General features: G+C 41.6%; 1 protein-coding gene across 5 annotated transcripts in view; it reads right to left on the reverse strand.

The window, feature by feature from the left end:
* The window catches only part of GUCY2C (guanylate cyclase 2C), a 112,759-nt gene that overhangs the window by 18,575 nt on the left and 70,179 nt on the right, over window positions 1–24,005 (reverse strand). For 4 of the 5 annotated variants that reach the window (XM_081248126.1, XM_081248128.1, XM_081248127.1 and 1 more), the window contains 10 exons: window positions 23,828–23,939; window positions 17,461–17,542; window positions 14,206–14,311; window positions 10,656–10,718; window positions 9,975–10,046; window positions 9,411–9,515; window positions 4,966–5,052; window positions 3,700–3,832; window positions 1,547–1,684; window positions 653–741 (listed from right to left, as the gene is read on the reverse strand). In XM_081248126.1, the coding sequence (XP_081104252.1) occupies window positions 653–741; window positions 1,547–1,684; window positions 3,700–3,832; window positions 4,966–5,052; window positions 9,411–9,515; window positions 9,975–10,046; window positions 10,656–10,718; window positions 14,206–14,311; window positions 17,461–17,542; window positions 23,828–23,939 (987 nt within the window). The remainder of the gene's footprint in view (window positions 1–652; window positions 742–1,546; window positions 1,685–3,699; window positions 3,833–4,965; window positions 5,053–9,410; window positions 9,516–9,974; window positions 10,047–10,655; window positions 10,719–14,205; window positions 14,312–17,460; window positions 17,543–23,827; window positions 23,940–24,005) is intronic. The other variant, XM_081248130.1, reaches the window with a different exon arrangement.

Here is a 24,005-nt window from a genome sequence, read left to right on the forward strand (position 1 = left end):
CCATTTTCTTCAGAGGAGGGATAGAAAGAGTGAAAGTACATTTCTCTATTGTTTCTAGATGTTGGAATATTTATTTTTTAATGAGGTAGTATTTATAAGCTTAATATGGGTATCACATGGAATCTTGCTCTTTTAGCTCCTAAAAATCGAGAATGTAATGTGTACTTGAGTTCCTTCCTGAGTTGGGAGTATGGTAGGCTGATAGTGGCTCCCAAGGGTGTGTCCCAACCCCTGGAACCAGTTACCTTATTTGGAAAAAGGGTCTTTGCAGATGTGATTAAGTTAAGGGTCTTGCGATGGGGAGATAATCTGGATTATTTTGATGGGCCTGATTGTAATCACATGTATCCTTATATAGGAGGGAAGTAGAGGGAGATTAGACAGACAGAAGAGGAGAATGTGGCCTGGAAGCAGAGATTAGAGCATTGTGGCCACAAGCCAAGGAATGTCAGTAGCCACCAGAAGCTCCTGGAAGGAGCAAGGAATGGATTCTCCCCTAGAACCTCTGGGAGAAGCATGACCTTCTGACAACTCATTTCACACTTCTGGCCTCCAGAACTGTAAGCGTCTACATTTCTGTTGTGTTAATCCACCAAGTCTGTGGTCCTCTTGCAGCGGCCCAGAAAAACTCCATGCAGGGAGATATACTCACTTCCAGCTCTTTTTCCTCTGCTGTTTCCAGGAACAGATCAGGGCGGAAGGGTTTCACTCCATTGGAATTCTCCACTCTGAAAATCTTCTCTGGTGGGGTAGGAAGAACTCAAATTACAAGAAAGAATGCAGCGTGAAGGAATTTTAGCAGCAGCCGCCAGACTCTGAATTGGTTCACCAACCCTGGGTGGGTACCCAGTGGGAGTGTGGCAGAGCCTAGGCCAGCACTTGACAGACAGATGTGAATGAATGGATGGTCCACCAGGCGAAGGGGTCTCATGCCCCCTTACACCCAGGAGATTACCTTAAGTTAAGGCTACTAACCCTTTAAAACTTAACTCAGAGACCGCTGTCTTAGGGAGGCTTCCTCTGACCAAGACCCTAGCCTGTCCTCCCTATATCCCTTAGCTACCTCCATCCCCCAGACAGGTAAGAGCTGGCACATAATAAGTGCTCAGTAAAGCGAGGACTGGATGAACGGAAGGAGACATTTCCTCCCCGAGAGGACATGTGACAAAACCATAGATCTGCTCTTAGTAAGAACTAAAATATGTGTTGTCCTGCTAGAGTGATCTTGTTCAGGTATGAAACAGACACACGTCCCTTATTGGAATCAGAAGAAAAGCAAGAAATTGTAAGGCGAGATTCTCTAACTCACAAAAATGCTGACGGTAGTGGCAGCTGGCAGTGGTATATTGTCCTATGCTTTTCAGAGTCCTCTAACGTTCATACTGTCACTGAATTCCTCCAACTACCCCGTGGAGTGTGGAGGGTAGATGTGACATTGCTTTTGCAGACGAGGGACTGAGATGTGGTCACAGAAACCTCAGGGTCTCAGCCAGCCTAGAATTCCTGCTGGGTCCCAGAGAAGGCCCCCGAAGGGTCAGACTCTCACCCTTCTGGTCCCGACAGCTGAGCGTGTAGAAGGTTTCTCTCCGCAGGATGATCTCCTGGGCGATGATCCCATAGCTGTACACGTCTCCTTTCTGAGAGATGTTGGCTTGGCGCAGGTGCTCCGGGGCAGTCCACAGGTCTGTGCGTTCAGAATGGAGATCGCGAGGTTGAGGCGGGGTGAGCGGCCCAGAGGTCCCCGACTTGCTTTTATGTTTAAGTCCCTCTACCATGCTGATGCTGGTGATAGGGCAGAACACACACTTGCCTTCCAAGCTGACTAGGCAAGGCCAGGATTTGGGTGAGGAAATATGGCAATGCCTTCCCTAAAACTGCTTGGATCGTAGTCCTGAAACCCTCAAGGTCTACCTAGACTAGCTCCTGGGGTATAGGAAGCGCTCAGTAAATATTTGTGGGGTGAATGCAGTAGAATGTAAGAGGCTGAGGATTTAATAGCTTACGGAACATATGGCATAAACCTATGAAAGCCTCTATAAATATTTTAAAACTATATATTTAATGTAATATAAAACATTATCAATACATATATTGATAATGTTTCCTAAAAGAAAATAAACAAAGAGACCATCACTGATATTTTCTGGGTGTGACATACTGGCAGCCATGAAGTCAGCTATTATCCACGGATGTGTTTTCTTTGGTGCTCGCAGTATTATTTAAAAAAAGAATGCATACACTTTACTCACGTTTTACTAGTGTGCCTGCTACTCCTAGTGCTTTCTATCAAGTCTACTTCACACGAGTGAAGCACTCCTGTGTCCTGTGTTTGGCTCCTATAGACACTTGGGTTTTGGACCCCTATCACTTATCTTATGTACAATAATGAGGGCATACAATTAATTATCCTCCAACATCCCTTGGAAGTTTTCCAGGATCACCTAGCTCCTTGCAGACTTTTTGAGATTTCTACCTTCAGCATTTTCAATTAAATAAACCTACAGATTCATGTGTTTTCAGTACGGTGAGATGCTTAAGATGAAGCACACTTTCCTCATTTAGTTTTCCATCCAACTGTTCACTGCCTTTTTGAATTTATGTCTTGTGAATTCATGTGGCTTGTGATTCGTGAACAACTGATCCTAATGGTTAAACTTGTGGGAAGGGAAATAAATCTACTTATGCTAAAATTTCCGATAACCGACCCCACAGATAGGTAGGTATAACTGGATGATGTCCAGAAGGATCGGATTTGGCCTGCAGTTCATCTGATGCTGTGTCATGGTGAGTCATTTCATGAAGGTGAGTCATTTCATGAAAGAGATTTGCTCACTCCATGATGAGCACTGCTTGGCACACAGTAGGTCCTCAACAAGCACTTACTAGATTGAGTCCAATGTCCTAGCATCCTTGACATGACTGAAGAAGTGGGGGGCAGAACTGTAATTTTTCATCCATTAAGGGAAAACTAGAGGATTCCAAAGTAGAATTAGAGGTAGAATTTAGTTTTTGGATCCAGGTAGTATTTTGAGGCATATATTGAGTCCTAGCCTTCTGAGGCTGTTTAACCCTGAATTCTAGTAAAGAACAGGTGAATGTTCAACATGAAAAGCCCTTTATACTTTACAAATCATTTTTTTGTGTGTTACTTTTTTGACCCTCATCACAATCCTGAAAGGGCTAAGTATGAATATGTTTTACTGATAAGACTTTTTTCTTATCATTATCATCTTATCATTATCACAGATAAATGAATGAAGTCTAGAATTGGGAAACTGGTCTTCAGCCTTGTACTCTATCTTCTTGGGCAAATCTCTTAACCTCTCTGAGCTTCAATTCTGTCTTCTACAAATGAAGAGGGTTTGATCAGACGATTTCTAAGATCTCTTACTGCTCTAACTTCTGTATTTTCTCACGCAGTCCTGCTTCCACAAGCCAATAACTTCTTCATGATTTCTCCCTGATATCAAGGGACACACAGATGAAGGAAATCCACAGAGGAGATTTGTTCAACTCGACAAGCATGCACTGAACACTGAGAAGGGGGTAGTGCTGGAGAATGACCCAGCTGATGCCTCTTACAACTCCAAGTGTTTATTTTCTGATCAGTATCACCATTTCCTGAACACCTTACATGGACTTGTGAGAAAAAAAAAAATTTTAAGTGGGAAACTAGTAAAAATTTCATTCATGACAGACCTTTTCTTGGAGGTAAAATGGAATTGCAGCCAAAATCAGTTATCTTCACCACCATTCTACTATCCACCACGCAGTTGGTGGATTTCAGACGACCGTGGACTTCTGTCTTACTGGAGTGCAGATATGACATCCCCTGTAGTTTTTCAGATAACAGGAAAACAAAGAGATATGACACTTTTCAGCAGCTCCATTATTTTAAGGAAAGAAATGACGTTTTGAAATTATTTTGGCATGCAGATAGAATAACCATCAAATTTTAAATTTAATTCCATTAAGTTTAACTTAATATTGTTAAAGCCCCAATATTTGCCTAAGCACTGCATCTACTTTTGAAGTCTATTTAGGTGACACAGTAAAAGGCAATTGTCTGAAGACTCTGTTTAGTAGTTGTATATAATATGAAGCAAAGATTGATCCTATTTTTTTAAAAGCATTTCTGCTTACCACTTATTCTGTCTGTGACCTTGGGTATGTCTCTAGTCCTCTGCTACCTCAATGAAAAAACATGAATAAGGCCTTGCCTTCCTGAAGGGAGGGGTGAGGCTAGATTACTTCCTAAAGTCTAAATGGTTTCATTCTATTTTAAAATAGAATGTTTCATTCTGTTTTGAAAGAGGAAGCTCTTTTTGGGCTGATGTGCCTTCCCCTGGTGGCCAGAGGTGGTATTGCAGAAACTGGTGTTTGGCCTTGATCCCAGGGATGAAATGTACCAAATAAGGTATTGTGTCACATTTTTTCCAACTGATTCTGATCCTATGTGACTTTCAAGTGATTTAAGACTGTATCACACAGCTTACTCTTGGGACTCGCTTTTCTTCATTCTTGAATGGGGCCCTAGTTACTGGTATCCACTTCCTTTTCATAGCACATCTGGGAAATATACATGTCCAGATTTATTATTGCCTCATGCAAGACGAATGCCTACTCTTAATATTTTCTCTTATGAAGATGAGGATTCAGTCATCTTCTCTGAGACCTTATGTGATTTTTTTACTTCCAGCAAATCTGTGAAAATATGTGCCCCAAGCCCAGTGTAGAAAGAATTTAATAATAAAAATAATAATGGCCAACATATATTGAATACCTGCTTGTCAGGTCTTATTTGGAGCACATGCATTGTTTCATAAAATCCTCCCGACAACCCTATGACATAGGTACTATTTTTATTATCATTTTACAGATGAAGAGACCAATGCAATAGCTCGCTACATCTGTCTTCCCAGATTTAACTTTCATAAATGTCTTTTGTGTTTGTGGGTCTCTTACCTTAGCAATGTCATACAAGACAGAGATCTTAAACTCCCAATCCATGAATGTACCATCAGGATAGGAAATTGTGTCACTTAAAACTTCCTGAGCAGGAGAAAAAGACGAAGATGAGTTGTCTGAAGGAGGCTATTGTGGAAAGACTGTTACAGGCAAATAATGACTTTCTGATCATGAGGCCTTGGGCTCAGGAACAAGTTGGAACTCCATTGTCCTGGTTTTCCTGAACATGTGTTTCTTTTCTCTCTGATTTAAGAAACATTAGGTGGTTCTTATCCCAAGGAGATGAGCAGGAGATGACCATAGATCCAATATACCGGTTCTTCCACTAGGAGTAAAAGAATGAGCAGGCACCTGCCAGGAGTGGGGTCGTGGGCTGAGACGCAGGCTCTGTCTCAGCAAAATTACCCGAGTGTTTTTCAACAAGGAATTGCTATTAGGAAATTCCTTCATTAGGCTATGTTTTCACTTACATGATCAACTGTATCCATTGGCTTAATACCTCTAAGTGTTTCTTCCGTTTACTAAGTCCTCTGTCGTTAAGACAGAGCGCTTGGACTTTCACGGGAACTGTAGGACCTAGAATTTTGAACTCACAGTATTAACGTGATGATGGTTCTATCAAGATACAGGGTTTTAACTAAGCTGAAAACTATTCTTCACAGTAAAACTCTAAACAGCACCCTAACTGAGAACCTAACAATAGTTTCTTGTTTGGGGAAAAAGCCCAGTTTTAACTCAGGTACTGCACCAATAGTTTCCAACAGAGGGTCCAAAGCCGTCAGTCAGGTAAGGAGCTGTGGATAGCAGGCCAAGTTAAGGGAGAGGAGTTCTGAGCAGACAGACCCTAAGTAACTCTTCCCTTGAGCACTGACATTTTTTATGTTTTTATTTGTTTACTATCTCTTCTCCTTACAAAAATGTCAACTCTGTGATAATCTTCATTTACTGGTGTATCTGCAACATCTATTAAGTGTCTGGCACAGAATAGATGTTCGATAAATGTTTATTGCATGAATGAATCAACTGTGCCTAAACAAGGTTAGCCAAGGTTGCTGTATATTTTTAAAAATTAATTAATTTATTTATTTTGGGGCTGCGTTGGGTCTTCGTTGCCACGTGCGGGCTCTCTCTAGTTGCGGCGAACGGGGGCCACTCTTCATCGTGGTGCGCGGGCTTCTCATTGCGGTGGCTTCTCTTGTTGCAGTGCGCAGGCTCTGGGCGTGCGGGCTTCGGTAGTTGTGGCTCGCGGGCTTAGTAGTTGTGGCTCACGGGCTCTAGAGTGCAGGCTCAGTAGTTGTGGCGCACGGGCTTAGTTGCTCCGCGGCATGTGGGATCTTCCTGGACCAGGGATCGAACCCACATCCCCTGCATTGGCAGGCGGATTCTTAACCACTGTGCCACCAGGGAAGTCCTGGTTGCTGTATATTTATAAGATGGGAAGTATATTGTTTTTACTCTGTCTAGGGAGAGACTTTCTCATTTGTTTCCCCACAGAAGTAGTTTTCTGATGGGATTTGCCATGGGTTGAAGCCTAAAGGGATTACATCAGGGAGGGGAATGTAGTTTGCAAAGGCACAGCCTTTGCTTTGAGGCTCATGATACAAAGGAGTGGATAAGTTTCCTGTAGAAGCTTCTGTGTGGTCTGCTCCCAGCATGAGTCTGCAATGCCAGATGGGGGGCCCAGGACCACTCAGGTAAATGAAGTTTCCCACCATAGGGTAGAGAGTCAAAAACACTACGCAGGGCTTCCCTGGTGGCGCAGTGGTTGAGAGTCAGCCTGCCGATGCAGGGTACACGGGTTCGTGCCCAGGTCCGGGAAGATCCCACATGCCGCAGAGCGGCTGGGCCTGTGAGCCATGGCCACTGAGCCTGCGCGTCCGGAGCCTGTGCTCCGCAACGGGAGAGGCCACAGCAGTGAGAGGCCCGCGTACCGCAAAAAAACAAAACAAAACAAAACACTACGCATATGATATTTAAATGTTGGCTAGGCATTTTAGGGATTAAAAGACCATGTGAAACCCTTTGACCATGCTCTGTTAATTGGAAATTTCTGTTGCACTGAAAGCAAATGAATCAGATATGGTCTAGCCTTTGTATGGAAAACACTGAATTTTGAAAGACCTGAAATTGTTATTATTAGGAATGTGTTTATTTTATTATATCAGCAGCAATTTAAACGATCACTTCAGCATCAATTAAAATGATCATATGGTCTTTCTCCAAAGACCTTTTGATATGATGCATTAGAGTAATATTTTTTCCATTCGTAGAATTAACCGTATCTAGTTGTATTACACTTTTCATATACAACTGGCTTAGTTACCAGTATTTTATTTATAATTTTTCCATTTACATTCATAAATGTAATTAGTCTTTAATCACATTTAAGTATCAACTTTATGCTAGCCTTGTTGAATGTTAAATGAATTTAGAGGATGTTCATGTTTTTAACTTTAGAACAGTATTTACATAGATGATGAGAATTATTCATTGAAGTTTAGAAAAATTAAGCTGAATCTGGTTTTCTTTGTAATGGGAGTGTTAATTTCTTCTATTGTTACTGACCTCCTTAAGTTTTTACTGAGTCAAGTTTTCATGATTATATTGTTTCTGAAGTTTTTCCTTTTTTTTTTTACATTTTTTTAACTTAATAGTCATCACATTCTTTCATAATTGAAAACATCTTTTTCATAGCTTTATTTTTTTTAATTTTCACTTTTGTGTATTTTTATGCTTGTTTTAAAGACTTAATTAGAAGTATGAGAAGCTTGTATGTTTTGTAGTTTTTTAAAAAATAAACAACTCATGAATGCACTTTAAAAATTTACCAGTTTTATAGTAATTGAATTGTGAAGGTTTCCTGTCCTTAGGCCATAGTTATTCTTCTAAATTTTGCATTGAATACTTAGATTATTTTTTTAAGAGAGAATAGCATTTAGGGATATAATTGTTTTCTTTGAAGATAGATTTGAATTTATGCCATACATACATTTTTAAAGCTACATTCTTTTTTTTTTTTTTTCTTTTTTGGCCACGCTGCGTGCGGCATGCAGGATCTCAGTTCAGGATCCAACTCGTGCCGCCTGCAGTGGAATTGCAGAGTCCTGACCACTGGATTGTCAGGGAACTCCCTCTTGTGTTTGTCTTTTTTTTTTTTTTTTTTAAATTGAAGCTTATTGAACAAAAATATTTAAGTTATTAGTTCAGCACATTTTATTATCTTAAAATTTTATTGAATTATGAATGTTTGGACCTCTTTGAAGCTGCTGCTGCCCCCAATGTTAGTATTCTGGCTTTGTTGGGGAAAACATTGAGGTTTTTAAGAGATACGAGGTCGGAAAGGAGCCCATAGGTAGGGTGACCACAATTCCTGGTTTGCTTGGGGCCAGTTGCAGTTTATGTCTGCTGTTACCACATAATTATTTTGTTACCCCCTTTCATTCTCAAAGGATCCTGAGAATGAAATTATATGGTCACCCTACCCCAAGGTATTTAAAAGGCTGAAACCTCTTGTAACATATGCCTAGAAAGCGCTCAAGGTGAGCAGCAAATATTTCGATACTTTTTGAAGCAACTGTTCCGGTTTCCTTCCTGCCCCTCCCCCCCTCTTCCTCGACACCTGACTTTGTTTTTTTTTTTTTTTTTTTTTTTTTTATTATTTTTTTTGCGGTACGTGGGCCTCTCACTGTTGTGGCCTCTCCCATTGCGCAGCACAGGCTCCGGACACGCAGGCTCAGTGGCCATGGCTCACGGGCCCAGCCGCTCCGCGGCATGTGGGATCTTCCCGGACCGGGGCACAAACCTGTGTCCCCTGCATCTGCAGGCGGACTCTCAACCACTGCGCCACCAGGGAAGCCCCTGACTTTGTTTTTTGATTGAATGCTTCTGTGTGTGCCTGCCCTTCTGAATTAGCCAATGATTGGATATTCTTAGCTCGATAATTGGTTCTTCCCAAGAACTTGCCTCAGTCCTGTCTTTCTTTTTCTGCTTTGGACTTGTTCAGCCAGAATTCCTGACCCCATCTGGCAACTCCTGGGTCATCCTCAATGCTTCCCAAGGGAGACAAGGGTAGGATTTAGACAGAACTAGGATTTAGGAACAAGCCTCCTTGCTGTCGTAATGACCATCCGGTCTCCTTTTAATACGAAAGCAAGTATGCCAGTAAAATAAAATGAATCAAGAGGCAATCACTCTTCCACATCTGTTCTTTGTTTTTTCAAGCCTACACTCCTGAATATTTCTTAGCTAGTTTTCTTATAAAGATATAATATGGACGACTGACAAAACCTGAGTGATCTAGTTTGACAAGCATATGGGCCCATACACTTTTCCTGATAACTCTCTGATATTTCACTGAGTGAGCCTTTAAAATCGCTACTAAATATTCTTTTTTTGCATACGGTTGGCTAGTTAGGGAACTGGAAACGATCCTGGTTCCTTACCCGGAGGGATCCTCTCTCGCAGAACTCAACCACCCCAAAGATCATGGAATCAAGCTTCACCGTGCCGTAGAACTTGGTTAGGTTGTAATAGTCAATCTGTAGCAACTAAGATATAACATGTTTATTTACAAAGCAAGTCAGCCAGAAAGGAGCGCCTGAGTAAAAACTAATATGTTAATAAAACATGCCGTGTCTCAGATCTCTGGGAAGATGTATTGCTCTTGATACAATGAAGTGTCAGTTCATTTCCTACTGCACTTGGAATTACATCTTACCCCACAGCCTTTCTTTTGTCAGCAAGGGGACTTGAATACAAACCTTTGAGTACTCTCAAATCACATCAGGACCACTTTCTAGGACATGCCGACGTGTTTTACACCATCAAACATCACCCTTCAACATATTTTGGTAGAATTTTCAGCGAGTATGGTCACCCATTTCTCAGTCTGAGGACTTCTCTGTCAGCCTCCCCAATAACACCTTGCTCCACCAGGGACCTCAATGCTTGGGGAAAATGGAGTGAAGCTCTTTCTCACTTAAAGGTGTTAAGTAAGGGACACATACCTTGTTCAATTCTATCTTCTGTTTCTCGGTGAAATTGCCATCGTTGTGCTTGAGATCCTTTAGAATCACTCGCTGCAAAGATCCATTGAATTAAGGAGATAATGTAGCATGACCACTCATATGCATGTTATAATAATTTGCTCACGTGTCTATCTTTCCACAATACTGTAAGCTCTCGAGAGCGGTAACACTTTTATTGCTGTTTATATCCTTGGTAACTAGTGCCTGGGATATGGTAGGCTCAGATGGGAATGTTTCTTAAAAATGACTAAATGAAAAGGAAGGAAGAAAGGAAGGGAGGGAGGAAGGGAGGGAGGGAGGGAAAGAAGATACAAAACCCCCCTATGGGATTGTAATATTCCCACTGCAATGAGCTGAAATATATACAGGGTTGCCTGGACTGCTCTGAATCTCTTTAATTTTTCCTTTTCCTTCCTTCACTCTCCCCCTCTTAAAAATTCTATTTTTCCTTCAATATACTCATGACTTGTGAGTGTTGTAACCCTTGAAGCAGAGCCCTGCCCATCCCTGTGAAAGGCTCCAAGAACAGCCCGTGGGGTCAGCCCGGGCACCCCGGCCATCGCACTGCCAACGTCAGAGCTGGGGCGACAATGAGTCAGAAGGCCCAGCACCACATACCCCTGATTGAGAGTTCAGAAGAGCAGAGGAGACTAGAGTCACCTTTTTGTCGTATTTGCACTGTCGTAGTCTCTGGATTGTATCACGTCTCTTGTCATCCTCGATCTGGCACAAGGAAAGGCCAATTATTCCACAAGCTCCATATCTAGTCTTCCCCCGCCCCCCCCCCTGCCAGACAAGGCTGAGAGGCTCTGCGGGTGGGCTGTATCTGTTGTAGTTTGCTCACAGCACACTGGGCAGGCTCAGAAAAATTGCCATAATTGACTTGTGTTCCCTCCCTATCATTCTCACCTTCTCCCTCCAACGGTATCTTCCTTGCAAGTATCCGCCAGCTTAACCCTGGGTTTTCCTCCCTTCCTCCTGTGGCTTATTTCAGCCAGAGATTTCCTTTGCTTCCTTCTCTCTCAGCTCCCCCATCTATTGGGAACCATTGCCTGTAGCTCCAGACAGATGGTCTTAGGGGAGCATGTTGTGCATCTGAGTTGCGAACTCATGCCTAAATGCCCAAGTAGCAACGCAAGTGAGGACACTGTGCTGGGGCTTCAGAGGGCAGCCTCATCAGCTCTGGGTTCAGCCTGGAGTGGCCAGATCATCTGATTTGTCAAAAGAAGCTTGTAATATAGATTTCCTATGCCATTCCAAGATGTTTGTATTTGGTAATTAATTTTTTAAAAAGTTAAATATGGAATGAAACACAACACACACACACACACACACCCCTGCAGGCTAGTATGGCTCTTGGTCTGCCAGTCTAAAGGCAGAAAAGAGTGAGAACTATTGCATCTTTCCAGTTGATCCTCATAAAAACCTGTGTATTATATTTTTTAAAGCTTACTTCATAGGGACATTTTGAAAACGTGAGTGAAATAAGTTATATCCAATTCCAAGCATGATGCCCAGCACAATGCAGGTTAATAAATGTCACTTGTCTCCCCTTCTCCTGTTTCGCATTTTATACATGAAGTACAAAAGGGTTACACGAGGGGATTCCCTGGTGGCGCAGTGGTTGAGAGTCTGCCTGCCGGTGCAGGGGACGCGGGTTCGTGCCCCAGTCCGGGAAGATCCCACATGCAGCGGAGCGGCTGGGCCCGTGAGCCATGGCCACTGAACCTGCGCATCCGGAGCCTGCGCTCCGCAACGGGAGAGGCCACAACAGTGAGAGGCCCGCGTACCGCAAAAAAAAAAAAAACAAACAAAAAAACCCAAAGGGTTACATGATACCACATGTGGCCTAAGAACATATGGAAACCAAGCATGACTTCTGGTCTAGTATTCTTTTCACCCTCTCAGGCCTCGATACGTCATTTAGACCATTTGAGCCTCAGTCCCTTCCTTATCTGGGCAATCCTAACTCACAGGGATACCTGGGAATCAACTGAGACAAAGTTGGTGACGTTTTCTTGCAAGCAAAGGCGTTTTATCCTCAAATAAGTCCTCTTCATCTTTACCTTTTTTTTTTCTGTCTGTTGCTCCCCACTGGGGCTTTGCTGACGTCTCTCCCTCTGGCTGCCTTGGTTTTCTGACCCTCTCTCTTCTAGCCCGGGATGCTTTCTTCATCCTCTCGCCCCTTAGTCTTGCTTCCTTATCCAGAGCTCGAACCACCGCCTGTCTGGTTGTGTGGCATTTTCCCCTCTTGCTGACTTTGCCTGACCTCCGTGGGCCTTCTCCCGGCCCTGCCGGACTCAGAGCGACGGAAGACCTCTCCATACGGCCAATTCCCAGCCGCCTGCTCCCTAGCTGGGCTGCACCTCAGAGTGACAGCGACTCCCCACTGCTCTGAATCACTTCGAACCTTCCTCCTTCTCGGTTACTGTCCCCAAGACCTATTCCTTAGCCAACTGATGAATTAACTCATAAGAATTCTGTCAGGCCTGATGAGGGGTAGATGGGGTATACTCCTAGGAGTATTTATATTTTAAGAAAACGCACAGAGACACAATGTTTTAGGCTGAACCCAAAAGAACCAAGTGCAATATTGGGGTTTTGAGGCAGTGGGGGAGGCTTGTGAGGAGTGGAGCCGTGGCTGGACGTGGCAGAGGTGAACCACGTGGGAGCCCATCCTCGTGTCACACCAGAGGCAGGGGAACACTCACTCCTTCTAAAGGTCTCCTCTCCCCTTCCCAGGGTACTGCTGGTAAGTCATTCAGGTCAATAAATTCTCTCTTTGAAAAGCCAATAATCTGACGATTGTTTACATTGTACTGTGAATGACCACAAGATCAATTTCATCCTGACACTTGCCTGAGACAGATTGGTCTTTTTTTTTTTTAATTTTAAAAATATTTATTTATTTGGTTAGTTGGTTAACTTTTTGGCCACATTGCACAGCATGCAGGATCTTAGTTCTCTGACCAAGGTTCGAACCCGTGCCCCTTGCAGTGGAAGCTCGGAGTCCTAACCACCAGACCGCCGGGCAAGTCCCTGGTCTTTGCCAACAGCACCTTTATTTTTGTGGTTCAGAATGTAACAGGAGCATTGCTTTCGAGCGTGGCGCACCTCTGGAGGATGGGAAGACCCAGTCCTTGCACAGCCGTGAGGGGACCTGAGGCACCAGAGTGCAGCGTGCAGGACTTGGGGTGGAATGCCAGGAGCTGGCGGAGAGGCTCCAAGCACAAACCTGACCCATGAAACAATTTTACTTTTGCTGATTCTAGGCAGGGAGGCACCCCAGGTCACACGATCCTGTTGGCTTGGCCCTACTCTGAGGGACCCTGCTCACTCCTTCACGTGGAGGTTCTGGGACTCCACCTCCTCTTAGTATGCTTTGGTATAAAACCTCTGATAAGGCTATGGTGCATGGTGAATGTTAGGATCGTGATCCTCACGGTTACACAGACTGTGTTCAACTTGTGGCCACGCTCCTGAAAGTCTAGCCCTGTTGCCCCAAAGTGCTCGGGAACAATGAAATGGGTCAATGCACCTGGCACAGAACCAGCACTCAGGAAATGTTAGCTGTACCATTTGTAGCAACCTGACTCACTAGCTGTGTGTGATCCTGCCCTGCTTCTCAACCCTTTGCCCTTCAATTTTCTCATCAGCAAAATTATGATGATAAAGTCCATCTCATGAGGTCCTTGTGGGGAGTGGATAAGACCACTTAGGTCCTGCATCAACCTCAGCAGATGGGAGGAGTTATCATGGGCTGCTGCTGAGATTTCCTGGCTGAGGGAGAATGGGGGCAAATATCAGCAGAGACCTCTTTTTTCAGCAATGAGCAAGTAAGTCGCACGTCTCTTAGTCTAAGCAGAGTAGTTCCCCAAGGTTTAGAGGAACTCAAATGCTCTACCCATTTCCGTATCCCTTCCATAAAAAATTCTCACTCTGTGCATTTCTCTTCTGGGTCAAATGCAAAGAATGAGGAACACACCATATCTCAGCCTCCACCGAAGTGTTCACTGGTTCAAGTAGCTGACATTTACTGCAATGAAGAGCCAAGGGAAAGATAGGAAGCTGAGAGTTCGAAAACATCTAAGTCTTGGATTCTGAAACAAATGATCCTGGCCTGGAACATTTCATACCATGTACCAAAGTCTTGTCAAATCCCTGGCAAGTTGCACCAGCCCTTGCATTCACCAGGTAAGGGACACCTTACCTTTAGGCTAACATGGTTGGTCTCGTTGGACTCCAGGGGCAAGATATTTTCAGGAGGAATGTGGAACCACTTTTTCTGACGAAGCGCATGTTCTCTCTTATATTTTCTGTGAAAGGAATAGAACCAGCCAATAGGTTTGTATTAGTATTCATGCCATTCGGTTTCTGAACACTAGGAGAAATCAAGAGCTATGATGCCCTCAGGTGGATAAGCGGTGAGTACAGCTGGCCTAATGGTGTGACTCCATGTTCTCCAAACTGGTGAGTGCTGGCCTTCTGTGGACCTGTAAGGATTTCTGATGGTCTTCTGTACTCTTTTTTTTTTTTCTTTTTCATTTCACTTTCTCAGATCCTTCACTAAGGCAACCCTTTATTATAATAAAAAATTTGAACTGATGTCACAGTAAGAGTGAGGCGAAAACAGAGGATACATCAGATCCCTAAATAAGCCAGTTCCTCTTCGGCATTTGTGCCTTTTAAAAAATCCATTAAGAAAATAGAAAAGCACAGGGCTTCCCTGGTGGCGCAGTGGTTGAGAGTCCGCCTGCCGATGCAGGGGACACGGGTTCGTGCCCTGGTCCGGGAGGATCCCACATGCCGCGGAGCTGCTGGGCCCGTGAGCCATGGCCGCTGAGCCTGCACGTCTGGAGCCTGTGCTCCACAATGGGAGAGGCCACAACAGTGAGAGGCCCGCGTACCGCAAAAACAAAACAAAACAAAACAAAACAACAAAAAAAACAAAACAAAACAAACAAACAAACAAAAAGAAAATAGAAAAGCACAGAGAAAAATGTAACAACATGTAACCCAACATTCAAAATGTCAAGAATTTGTGATTATTTCCCCCAGATAGTATAGACAAAGCAGCATTCTTGGGTTATAGGAATGCACACTCACAACTTTACAGACATTGCCAAATTGTTTCCCAAAGCGGTTGCACCAATTTGCCCTCCCACTGTGAAAATTCCCGTTTCCTCCGTATTCTTAACAACATTTGGTATTGTTTACCTCTTTTTAACCCTTAGGATGTATGTGAAATGGTGTTTGTTGCTTTGCATTTCATTTTCTTGATTATTAGAGATTAAATATCTTTTCAAATATTTTCTAGCTATTTTATAGAGTTGCCTATTCATAATTTTGCCCATTTTTTTCTATTGCATTGTCTTTGCCTTATTTATTTACATGAGTTCCTTATAAATTCTGCAAAACAAATCTTTTGTCCTTTGATGCATTGCAAATGCTCTCTTCTGGTTTATTGCTTTATTGAGCTTTGCTGTATAAAGCTTTGATTTTTTTAAGGTCATGGTTATATTATTTTCTTCTTTGACTTTTCTTTTTTATCTTGACTGAGAAGTGTTTTCCTACTTGAGACATAAAGTCATTTTCTATTACTTTCTTCTGAGTTTGCTTTCTCACATTTAGGTCTGTAGTCCATTTACAATCCATATGGAATGAACTTTAGCTTTGTGTATTGTTTCAGGTAGGGCTTTAATTTCATTTTTTTCATGTTGAGAGCCTACTGTTCCAACATCATTTCCCAACTGACTCACAATGTTCCCATCGTATGCCAAGTTCTCATGCTTGCTCATGTCAGATTCTAGAATCTGTATTCTTTTCCATTGGCCTATTTGTCCCTGAGTTTGTCTTTGCTTGTGCTCATTTGACAAACTCCTACTCACCTTCTCAAGGTCATTGATGATGACTTTGTGAATGTCCCCTAAGCAGAAATGATTATTCTCTTCCTATGCTTCCATCTAACTCTGACTATTCTTCTATTAAGATACATATAAAATAGTATATTATTGGCCAAAGATTTTGGTCCTAAGACCTGGTGGCAAGTGGCGTGACTATTAGGGCCTTGAAGGCTCCCAGACTCTCATCTCTGCACTGCAGAAGACTCTTGGGACTCCACAGAGCCAACCGCCATTCATACTGAATTAGAGGATGCTATAAATCATTCACTACTTTTCTTGCATAGCTGTTGGAATGGAAAACTATAAGAATAAGATCTGTCTTCCATATCTCCTCATGGACACGGTATTGCTCTCGCCATTAGGAAGCCCTATCTCTGCCTTCCCTGCTTAGAGAAAATGGAAAATGCCTGTTTCCACCTGTTACTGTTTCTTACTTTGTGATTCATCCTATCTTAAGCTGACGCCCATTTGGACTTGGTGTCTGAGGGACAACAGCCACATCTGTGGCCCTGCTATTGGCTGCCTTTACTCTCCTCAAATTTTGGTTTCCTCTTACCTTCAACTAAATGGTCACCATATACTGTAAATCATCTCTTACATTTCTTGGTAATACAGAGTCACAGGAGTCAAGCTCTGCCTCCAGACTGAAGAGAACAATCTACCCGCTTTCTGGAGAAACCTTTAACTGACACGCAACAGACTGGACTCTCATCGTGAGAAGGTACAGTGACACACAGACCAAAGCATGTGATACATAGAGAAAAACTGTTGTCTGGTTTAGTTAGGAAATGGGAGTGATCCTGGTACTATAACGGGATAGAAAGTTTTGTGTGTTTAACACACACAGATTAGGAAGTAGTGTGGGACTCGCTCATTCATTTATATAGTCAAGAAATATTTCTGAGTATACAGGCTATGTCTCTGGCACTGCACTAGGCTCTTCATATGTCCAAGCTGAGCAGAACCATCATGGAACTGATGATCAAAAGGCCTGAGTTCTACCTTTGGCCCAACACACTACCTGGTGATGTGACTGAAGACAAGCCATTTGGCTTTCTGGGTCTCTCTTTCCTCAGGCTAAAGCAGGAGGTTTGGAACGGATGATTTCTAGAGCCTCTTCCGGCCTGAAAGTATGTAATATAGAGACTCTGAAATTGCCCACAATATACTAATAAAACAGCAGAAACAGCTATTTCTACCTGTAGAATGCCTGGTATATTGTCACGATACGGACCTTATTTCAACTCCTCACAACAGTTCAGATGAGGATGCTGAAGCTGAGTAACATGTTTAAGCTGCTAATATGGTAAACACCACACGACTGGTAAAGCCCAGAACTGGGATTTGAGTTCACACGTCTCTGAGGTCAAAAGCTCTAATCCACCCACTGAGTAATATTCTGCCCTTGATAGAGTCTTTGATGCTGAATGCCTCCATGACCTTAGCTCTGTCTGGAGAGCTTCTTGTGAATGTATACTATCACCCACAGACATGACTTCTCCCCCTTGCCCCCCTCCCTCTCTGAGTGGGGAGCACAGCAGGGTAGAGGGGCTGGAAGTTACCTGAGCACCAGGAGGGCGATGAGCAGGAGCAGGGCCACAGCCCCTGTGAGAGTGAAGACGGCGACCATCAGCATTTGAGGGCCTGGGGCAGAAAAGACGGTGAAAATGGCACCAGTAAGGACCTTTGAAAAGACAATGTGCACACCTCACACGATCCTAGTTGTGTAATGTAACTTGAGGATGGGGAAAAGGAGAGACCTTTTAAGGTATCCGTCTTTTAGAGAAAGACAAATATCATACGATATCACTTATATGTGGAATCTAAAAAAATGATACAAACGAACTTATTTACAAAACAGAAACAGACTCACAGACTTCAAGACAAACTTAAGTAAAAACAAACTTACAGTTACCAAAGGAGAAAAGTGGGAGGGAGGGATAAATTAATTAGAAGTTTAGGATGAACATATACACACTACTATATATAAAATAATCAACAAGGGCCTACTGTCTAGCACAGGGAACTCTACTCAATATCCTCTTAATAAACTCTATGGGAAAAGAATCTGAAAAAGAATGGATATAGGTATATGCATAACTGAAGCACTTTGCTGTACACCTGAAACTAACACAACATTGTAAATCAACTATATTCCAATATAAAATAAAAGTTAAATTAAAAAAAGATATCTGTCTTTTATTAATCTCTTCATTGGTAATACAGATCCTGCATCCTTGGTCTATGAGGAAAACTGGAATGTGCCCCAAAGTGGCTTAATTTCATCTACCCTTACAGTTTAGACATCTCGTTTCTTACGGGAATCATCAAAAGCTACAAGAACATAAAATAGTTTCTGGCACACAAATAATTTTGGTGGGAAGACTATCTGATGTCTTTGAAACCAATATACCTAAGGAGGATTCATAGAGGAAGAAATAGACAACTGTTTTTCAATACAGAGAACAAATCGGAGGAAAAGTAGGATGGTGTGGAATGAAGAGTACATGACAATGTTGCCCACTGGTCCTTTCCAAGCTCAACCAGGTCATTGAGGGAAGTCAATGAAGAATGTAAGGAATTTGATTTATGAGCATGTAGGTGAAGCTGTGTAGAAGGAGGAATTTGAGAGACTCGCAGAAGAGTCAGTGGAATTCAGGAAAATGTGGATCCAACCCAACGAAGCACTGAAGCAGACTCTGAGTGTGCAGAGGCTAAGCCTAGATTAAGAAGGACAACAACAGTAATAAAACTGTACAAGAGGGCTTCCCTGGTGGCACAGTGGTTAAGAAGCCGTCTGCCAACGCAGGCGAAGATCCCACATGCCGTGGAGCAACTAAGCCCGTGCTCCACAACGACTGAGCCTGCGCTCTAGAGCCTGAGCTCTGCAACAAGAGAAGCCACTGCAATGAGAAGCCCTCGCACTGCAGAGAAGAGTAGCCCTGGCTCACTCGCCACAACTAGAGAAAGCCGTGCACAGCAATGAAGACCCAATGCAGCCAAAAAAACAAAACAAAACAAAAAAAAACAAAACTGTACAAGAAAGTTGTTGTTCAAACATGCCTCAACAGATCCCTATTAGAATAGGAAGTTAGAGGGTTCAAGAAGAAGAAACGGAATGGATTCCAAGCAACAGATAGCGTGTAAGAAGCTGGAAGGTAATAGCAATATGGTGAAGGAGACAGGTTTTTTTTTATAGCATAAATAAGAGAGACCCAATCAGAAACTCTAGGGAAGGATGTTCAAGGAAGGCGCAATCTAAAAATAAAACGAGGTAAAATAGTTTGAGAATTTGGAATTTTAAAAATCCATTTGTGTGTGTGTGTGTGTGTGTGTGTGTGTGTCACAAAGGAGAGACATTGGAGTTATACAGAAAGAAATGTTATCCTGACATGCTATCTAGCTTTATAAAAATAATAATAATAATGAAAATGTTTAGTAATTTTTAACTGATAGGTAAATGACAGAGGGCTTCATATGGCTACCAAAAAAATATTAGCAGCCCAGACAAATTAAAGCAAAATACAGGAGAATTTGGGAGGTGGGAAGGAGGTAGAAGAAAGGAAAGTGACACTAACGTCTTCATCTTACAAAGCTGGGAAGCAAGAACTTTTATATATACTTGATAGAACTCGAAGCTTATGCAAAATTAATTAAAATTACAAGGCACCAATAAATGTATTGACAAAAAGATATAACTATATTGAGAAGAGCTTAGAGAAAAGTAGGGCTAGTGAAAATGAACTATATCTTCATTTATCAATACAAGAAATAAATAGATAACATCTAAAGCTTATAAAGCAAGAAATATATGCATATTATTTAAAAATATGAAAAAAAACTAAGTAGAAGGGACTGCAAGGCCAGGGATGCACAGAGGTGGGACCAGGTACACTCACTTTCCATTATGAATATTTCTACTCTTGGCTTTTAAAATCATGTGCATGAATTTTTATACAATAAAAATATAATTAATGAAGGTGTCCCTGGAATGATGAGTGGTCAGATCTTATTCAGGTAGCACCTCAACACCTCACACTGTATTCTCTCTCATGGCACCATAACATAGACCCTTGAAGGCATGGCCAGTGTTCTGTCTGCTCATCCTGATACCTTTAGCACGCAGCACCAGACCTGGTACCTGGTCACGTATCAATAAAAAATTACTGAATAAATAAATAATTGAATAAAAACTTGGCCCTGCTCATCTCACTCTCTGAGAAGAGGCAAAGAAAAATGCCCAAATAATATATGTAAATAAATTCACATTAAAAAAAATCTCTTGTGCTATTAGACTTAGCTTACATGTCACATGTATTTTTGAACCATTTTTGTTTCATCACATTATGTCCTTCTAATGAACTAACCTTTTTTTTTTTCTGAGGTAGAGGGTTTAGTAAGGTTCATACTGCCACACCTTTCTATAAGGGATGAATTGGAAGGAGTTATGCTTTGCTAACTTATAACTTTGCCTCTCCTTGTTATTTTGTTTTCTGCTAAGGGGAAAATTTAACAGTGAAAATGTGAGCCCTGGGTTTCTATTCTCGTTAGCACAGAAATAAATTATTCCCTTGGAGGTGGAGCTGCATTGTGGGCATATTTGACTTTGGTGAATTCCGTTTATTACTACAATCACCACTTCCATCCCCATCACCACCACTCTCATACCCCCAACCCCACACGAAAAACAACAGTGAGTACGAGGAATACAATTTCAACAGTGCAGATGATTCTACTCATCAGTCTACTAAAATTACCCAGCCTCCAGACTACAGCATGAGTTGGAGGAAATATCTGCTGAGTCCTTAGCCCCTCTCAATTCTTCCCTACTGTAAACATCACATTGCATGAAATATAATTATGATATTTAAATATACTACATACTATTTAAATATAGTAATTTTTAATTCAACATACTTGTAAATCACCCTATCGCATTAGTTCTAAGGTTAAGTTTCTGCTGCCCTCTGGTGGCTACTGTGGTTATCACAGCCTATTTAACTAGATAGACGGTGAATGCAGATTGAGTTTTATAACCCCAAGGTCATAGAACATGATCGTTGGAAAGAACTTTGAGATCAGCTAACAAATCTTCTGCCTTAACAGAGGAAGATACTCATAGTTAGAGAAGTAAATGGACTGAAATGAACACTGTCTAGATTAGGACTGAATAGATGCATATTCATAGTTATCTCAAACTGTCTTTCATTCCTTCCTTCTTTCCTTCCTCCCTTCATTTCTCCCTTCTTTCCTTCCTTTCAAGGCACTGTGTTTGAGTAAAGAATGGACCCTACACTTACACGGTGTATGGTGTAAACAAATAAATGAGATATAAGTAATATGCTAGAAGTCCGGTATAATAAGGGCAAGATCAATAACCTCCTGAGATGCTAAGAAAAAGCTTAGGAAAGGTGAAATCCAAGTTACACATTGAGGATGAGTGGTTGTTTACTAGTTCTATGGGGGGTGGTGGTGACAGATTTTAGTCAGAGGGAGTAGCATCAATAAAGACCCAGGAGCATGAAGCTGCAAGACCCTTTCTTTAAGGAAGTAGGCAGAAGTTGAGAGAGTGGGGAAGAGATTTCAGGTAAGATGAAAAAGAAGGCTGGAGACGTGGGAAGATCAGGGACATTTTGTGCTATAATAAGTCATTTGGACTCTGAAGGCAAAGTGGAGCTGCCAATCGAAGGGTTACTTGGCAGCAGTTGGGTAATGCGACTGGATTTGCGCTGTCCCTCTGGCGGCAGTGGTGGTTGGGTTTGAGGTGGGTAGGAGGTGGGGCTGAGCAGGAAGACAGATGGATGTCATTGGAACCCAGGAGGCGGCTGAGGAAGGCTTGGGTGAGGAACAGGAACCAGATCTGCGTTGTCCACTGCTGTGTCCCAGGTGCTTAGAACATTGTCTGGCATTAAGTAAATATTTGTCAGATGAATGAAAAGACAGTGATGGTAGAATCTCCAGATGAAACGTTCTGTTACTTAGTTGGCAGTTGTGTACACAGATGAAAGACCAGGCATGACTATCTTATTTGTATACTATTTGAAAGACTGAGTTACTTAATTTGTAAGGTTTGAAACTAAATGTAATAGTTAAAGAATGAAAAGCTCTGGCTAACTGAATTTTCTAGTTAACTGAGGATGAAGTAAAGTTGCCCAGGATGAGGCAATGTCCCTGTCGTATGTAATGTTAAATATTTAATGTGATCTCATTTAGGTAAATAATGAGAACTCTCTCAAAAATCATGTTTTGAGAAGTTCATTATTTTACACAGTACAGACTTTCTGTTTAATAACCAAAATATCTAAAAACTTTTAAAGAAATATATTAAAAATACAAACCCAACTCTGTCACTGAGGGCTATAATTAAGGAAAAAGAAAAATAATTTTAACTCAAAAAATTACAAAAGAAAGAAGCATAGAGCTGCAGAAGCCTGTGAGAAAAGAGATATATTCAAGTTTGGCTTGAATCTAGGAAGCTTGAAGATGGTTCTAGAGATAATTAAAAAGAAAAAAAAAAAGCTTGCTAAAGAAAACAAATCAACTTTAAAAAGCAATGATGACAGTAAATCATTTAGAAGAATGGGATCCCTACTTCCTACCTCTCTCTTTGCTTCAGTCAACTACCTCATGTCTACTGACTAAAAACACAGGATTGATTTTTAACCAAATTTGACTCATGGAACACAAGAACTAGAAACATAGTTACAGCTATAATGTAAACAAGCCCATTTAATCAGAACTGTTCTCTTCAGCCAGATCAACCTTTCATCCAGAGTTTCTGGCTGTAGAGCAGGGCTAGGATAGAAGTATTTCTAGTTTATAATTTTTAATATTTTTTAAAAATGGTAAATTAAGAGTCATTATGGAAAATTTAGAAAATTAAGAAATATATAAAAAAGCAAAAAGAAAATCTAGGATACTATTACTCAGAGGCTACGATTATTGACATTTTAGCATATTTTTCTGCAGTCTTATTTCTATACATTGTTTTGCAAAGTTAGACTTTCATTAAATAAAAAAGCTGTATTACTTTATTCATAACTTCCAATGTCATTTAAAATTCTTTGTAAATAATTATTTTTAATTGGTTGCATGTTGCCCCATTTATGAATACATTGTAGTTTTCTAAGTCATTTTTTTAATAATGTTTCCAGCTTTTTTTTTTCTTTTGCATCTTTGGGCATAAATATTTGTTCAAATTTAAACTCTTTTCCTAAAAATTGATTAGTAATATGGAATTACTTACTATTATTGTGGAAAGCCTTGGCCAAGCCAGCCATGGGCAGAGTGTCCTGAGACCTTGTTGCCCATGAGACACTCAGCTGGCCCTGTCCAGTGACAGTCAGTGTTATACAGTTGCATGGCAAGTTGCATGGGTGAAGCCCTAGCCGTGTTAGGGCTTTCATGACATGATGGGACCTCATCTCAGGTAGGAAGGTAACCATCATTATGACCCAAGTATGCGTCCTCTCAGGAAACGGGGAAGACTTCAGAGGCCACGCTCACTTACCACCCTCAGCCTAATGACATCGAGTATTCCTTGCTGAAGTATATATTCCATGAGTTTCCTTCAGTAAAATGTAAATGGAGTGAGACTATGTGTCTCTGTGTTCATTTTGCCAATTGCCAAATCTAGTTTTCTATAGGAAAATTTACGTCAAAGGGTAGGTAGGACACCCTATTAGAGACACCCTATATTAAAGACAGTTATAGCTAAATTAGAATGGGATATCTTCAGTGTTCTATCAGAACTGTAATATTATTCATTGGACAGAGACGTAAAGTCCATGTTTACAAACCTGGCAAATCTAATACAGACAATAAGCAAAACAAAACAAAAAACACAGGCTAATTTCATAAACCACAGAATTTACTCTCCTTACCAAAAAAACAATTTCAGGAAAAGAAACTTCACGAAGGATATCTTACCCTCGTCTGGAGTATCATTAGGAAGTTTGTGGTTCTTCCAGATGAATGTGGGGCTCTTATCCACCGGGTTAGTCTGGTTTATGTGGGTGTCATAGGTCAAAAGAATCTTGTACTGTGTCGGGGCATGAAAAGAAGAAGGATGAACAGAAAAAGACATTTTAGAATGACTTCTGATGAG

This window comes from Mesoplodon bidens (assembly GCF_964165515.1).
Source record: "Mesoplodon bidens genome assembly, chromosome: 11".
Classification (NCBI taxonomy): Eukaryota; Metazoa; Chordata; class Mammalia; order Artiodactyla; family Ziphiidae; genus Mesoplodon; species Mesoplodon bidens.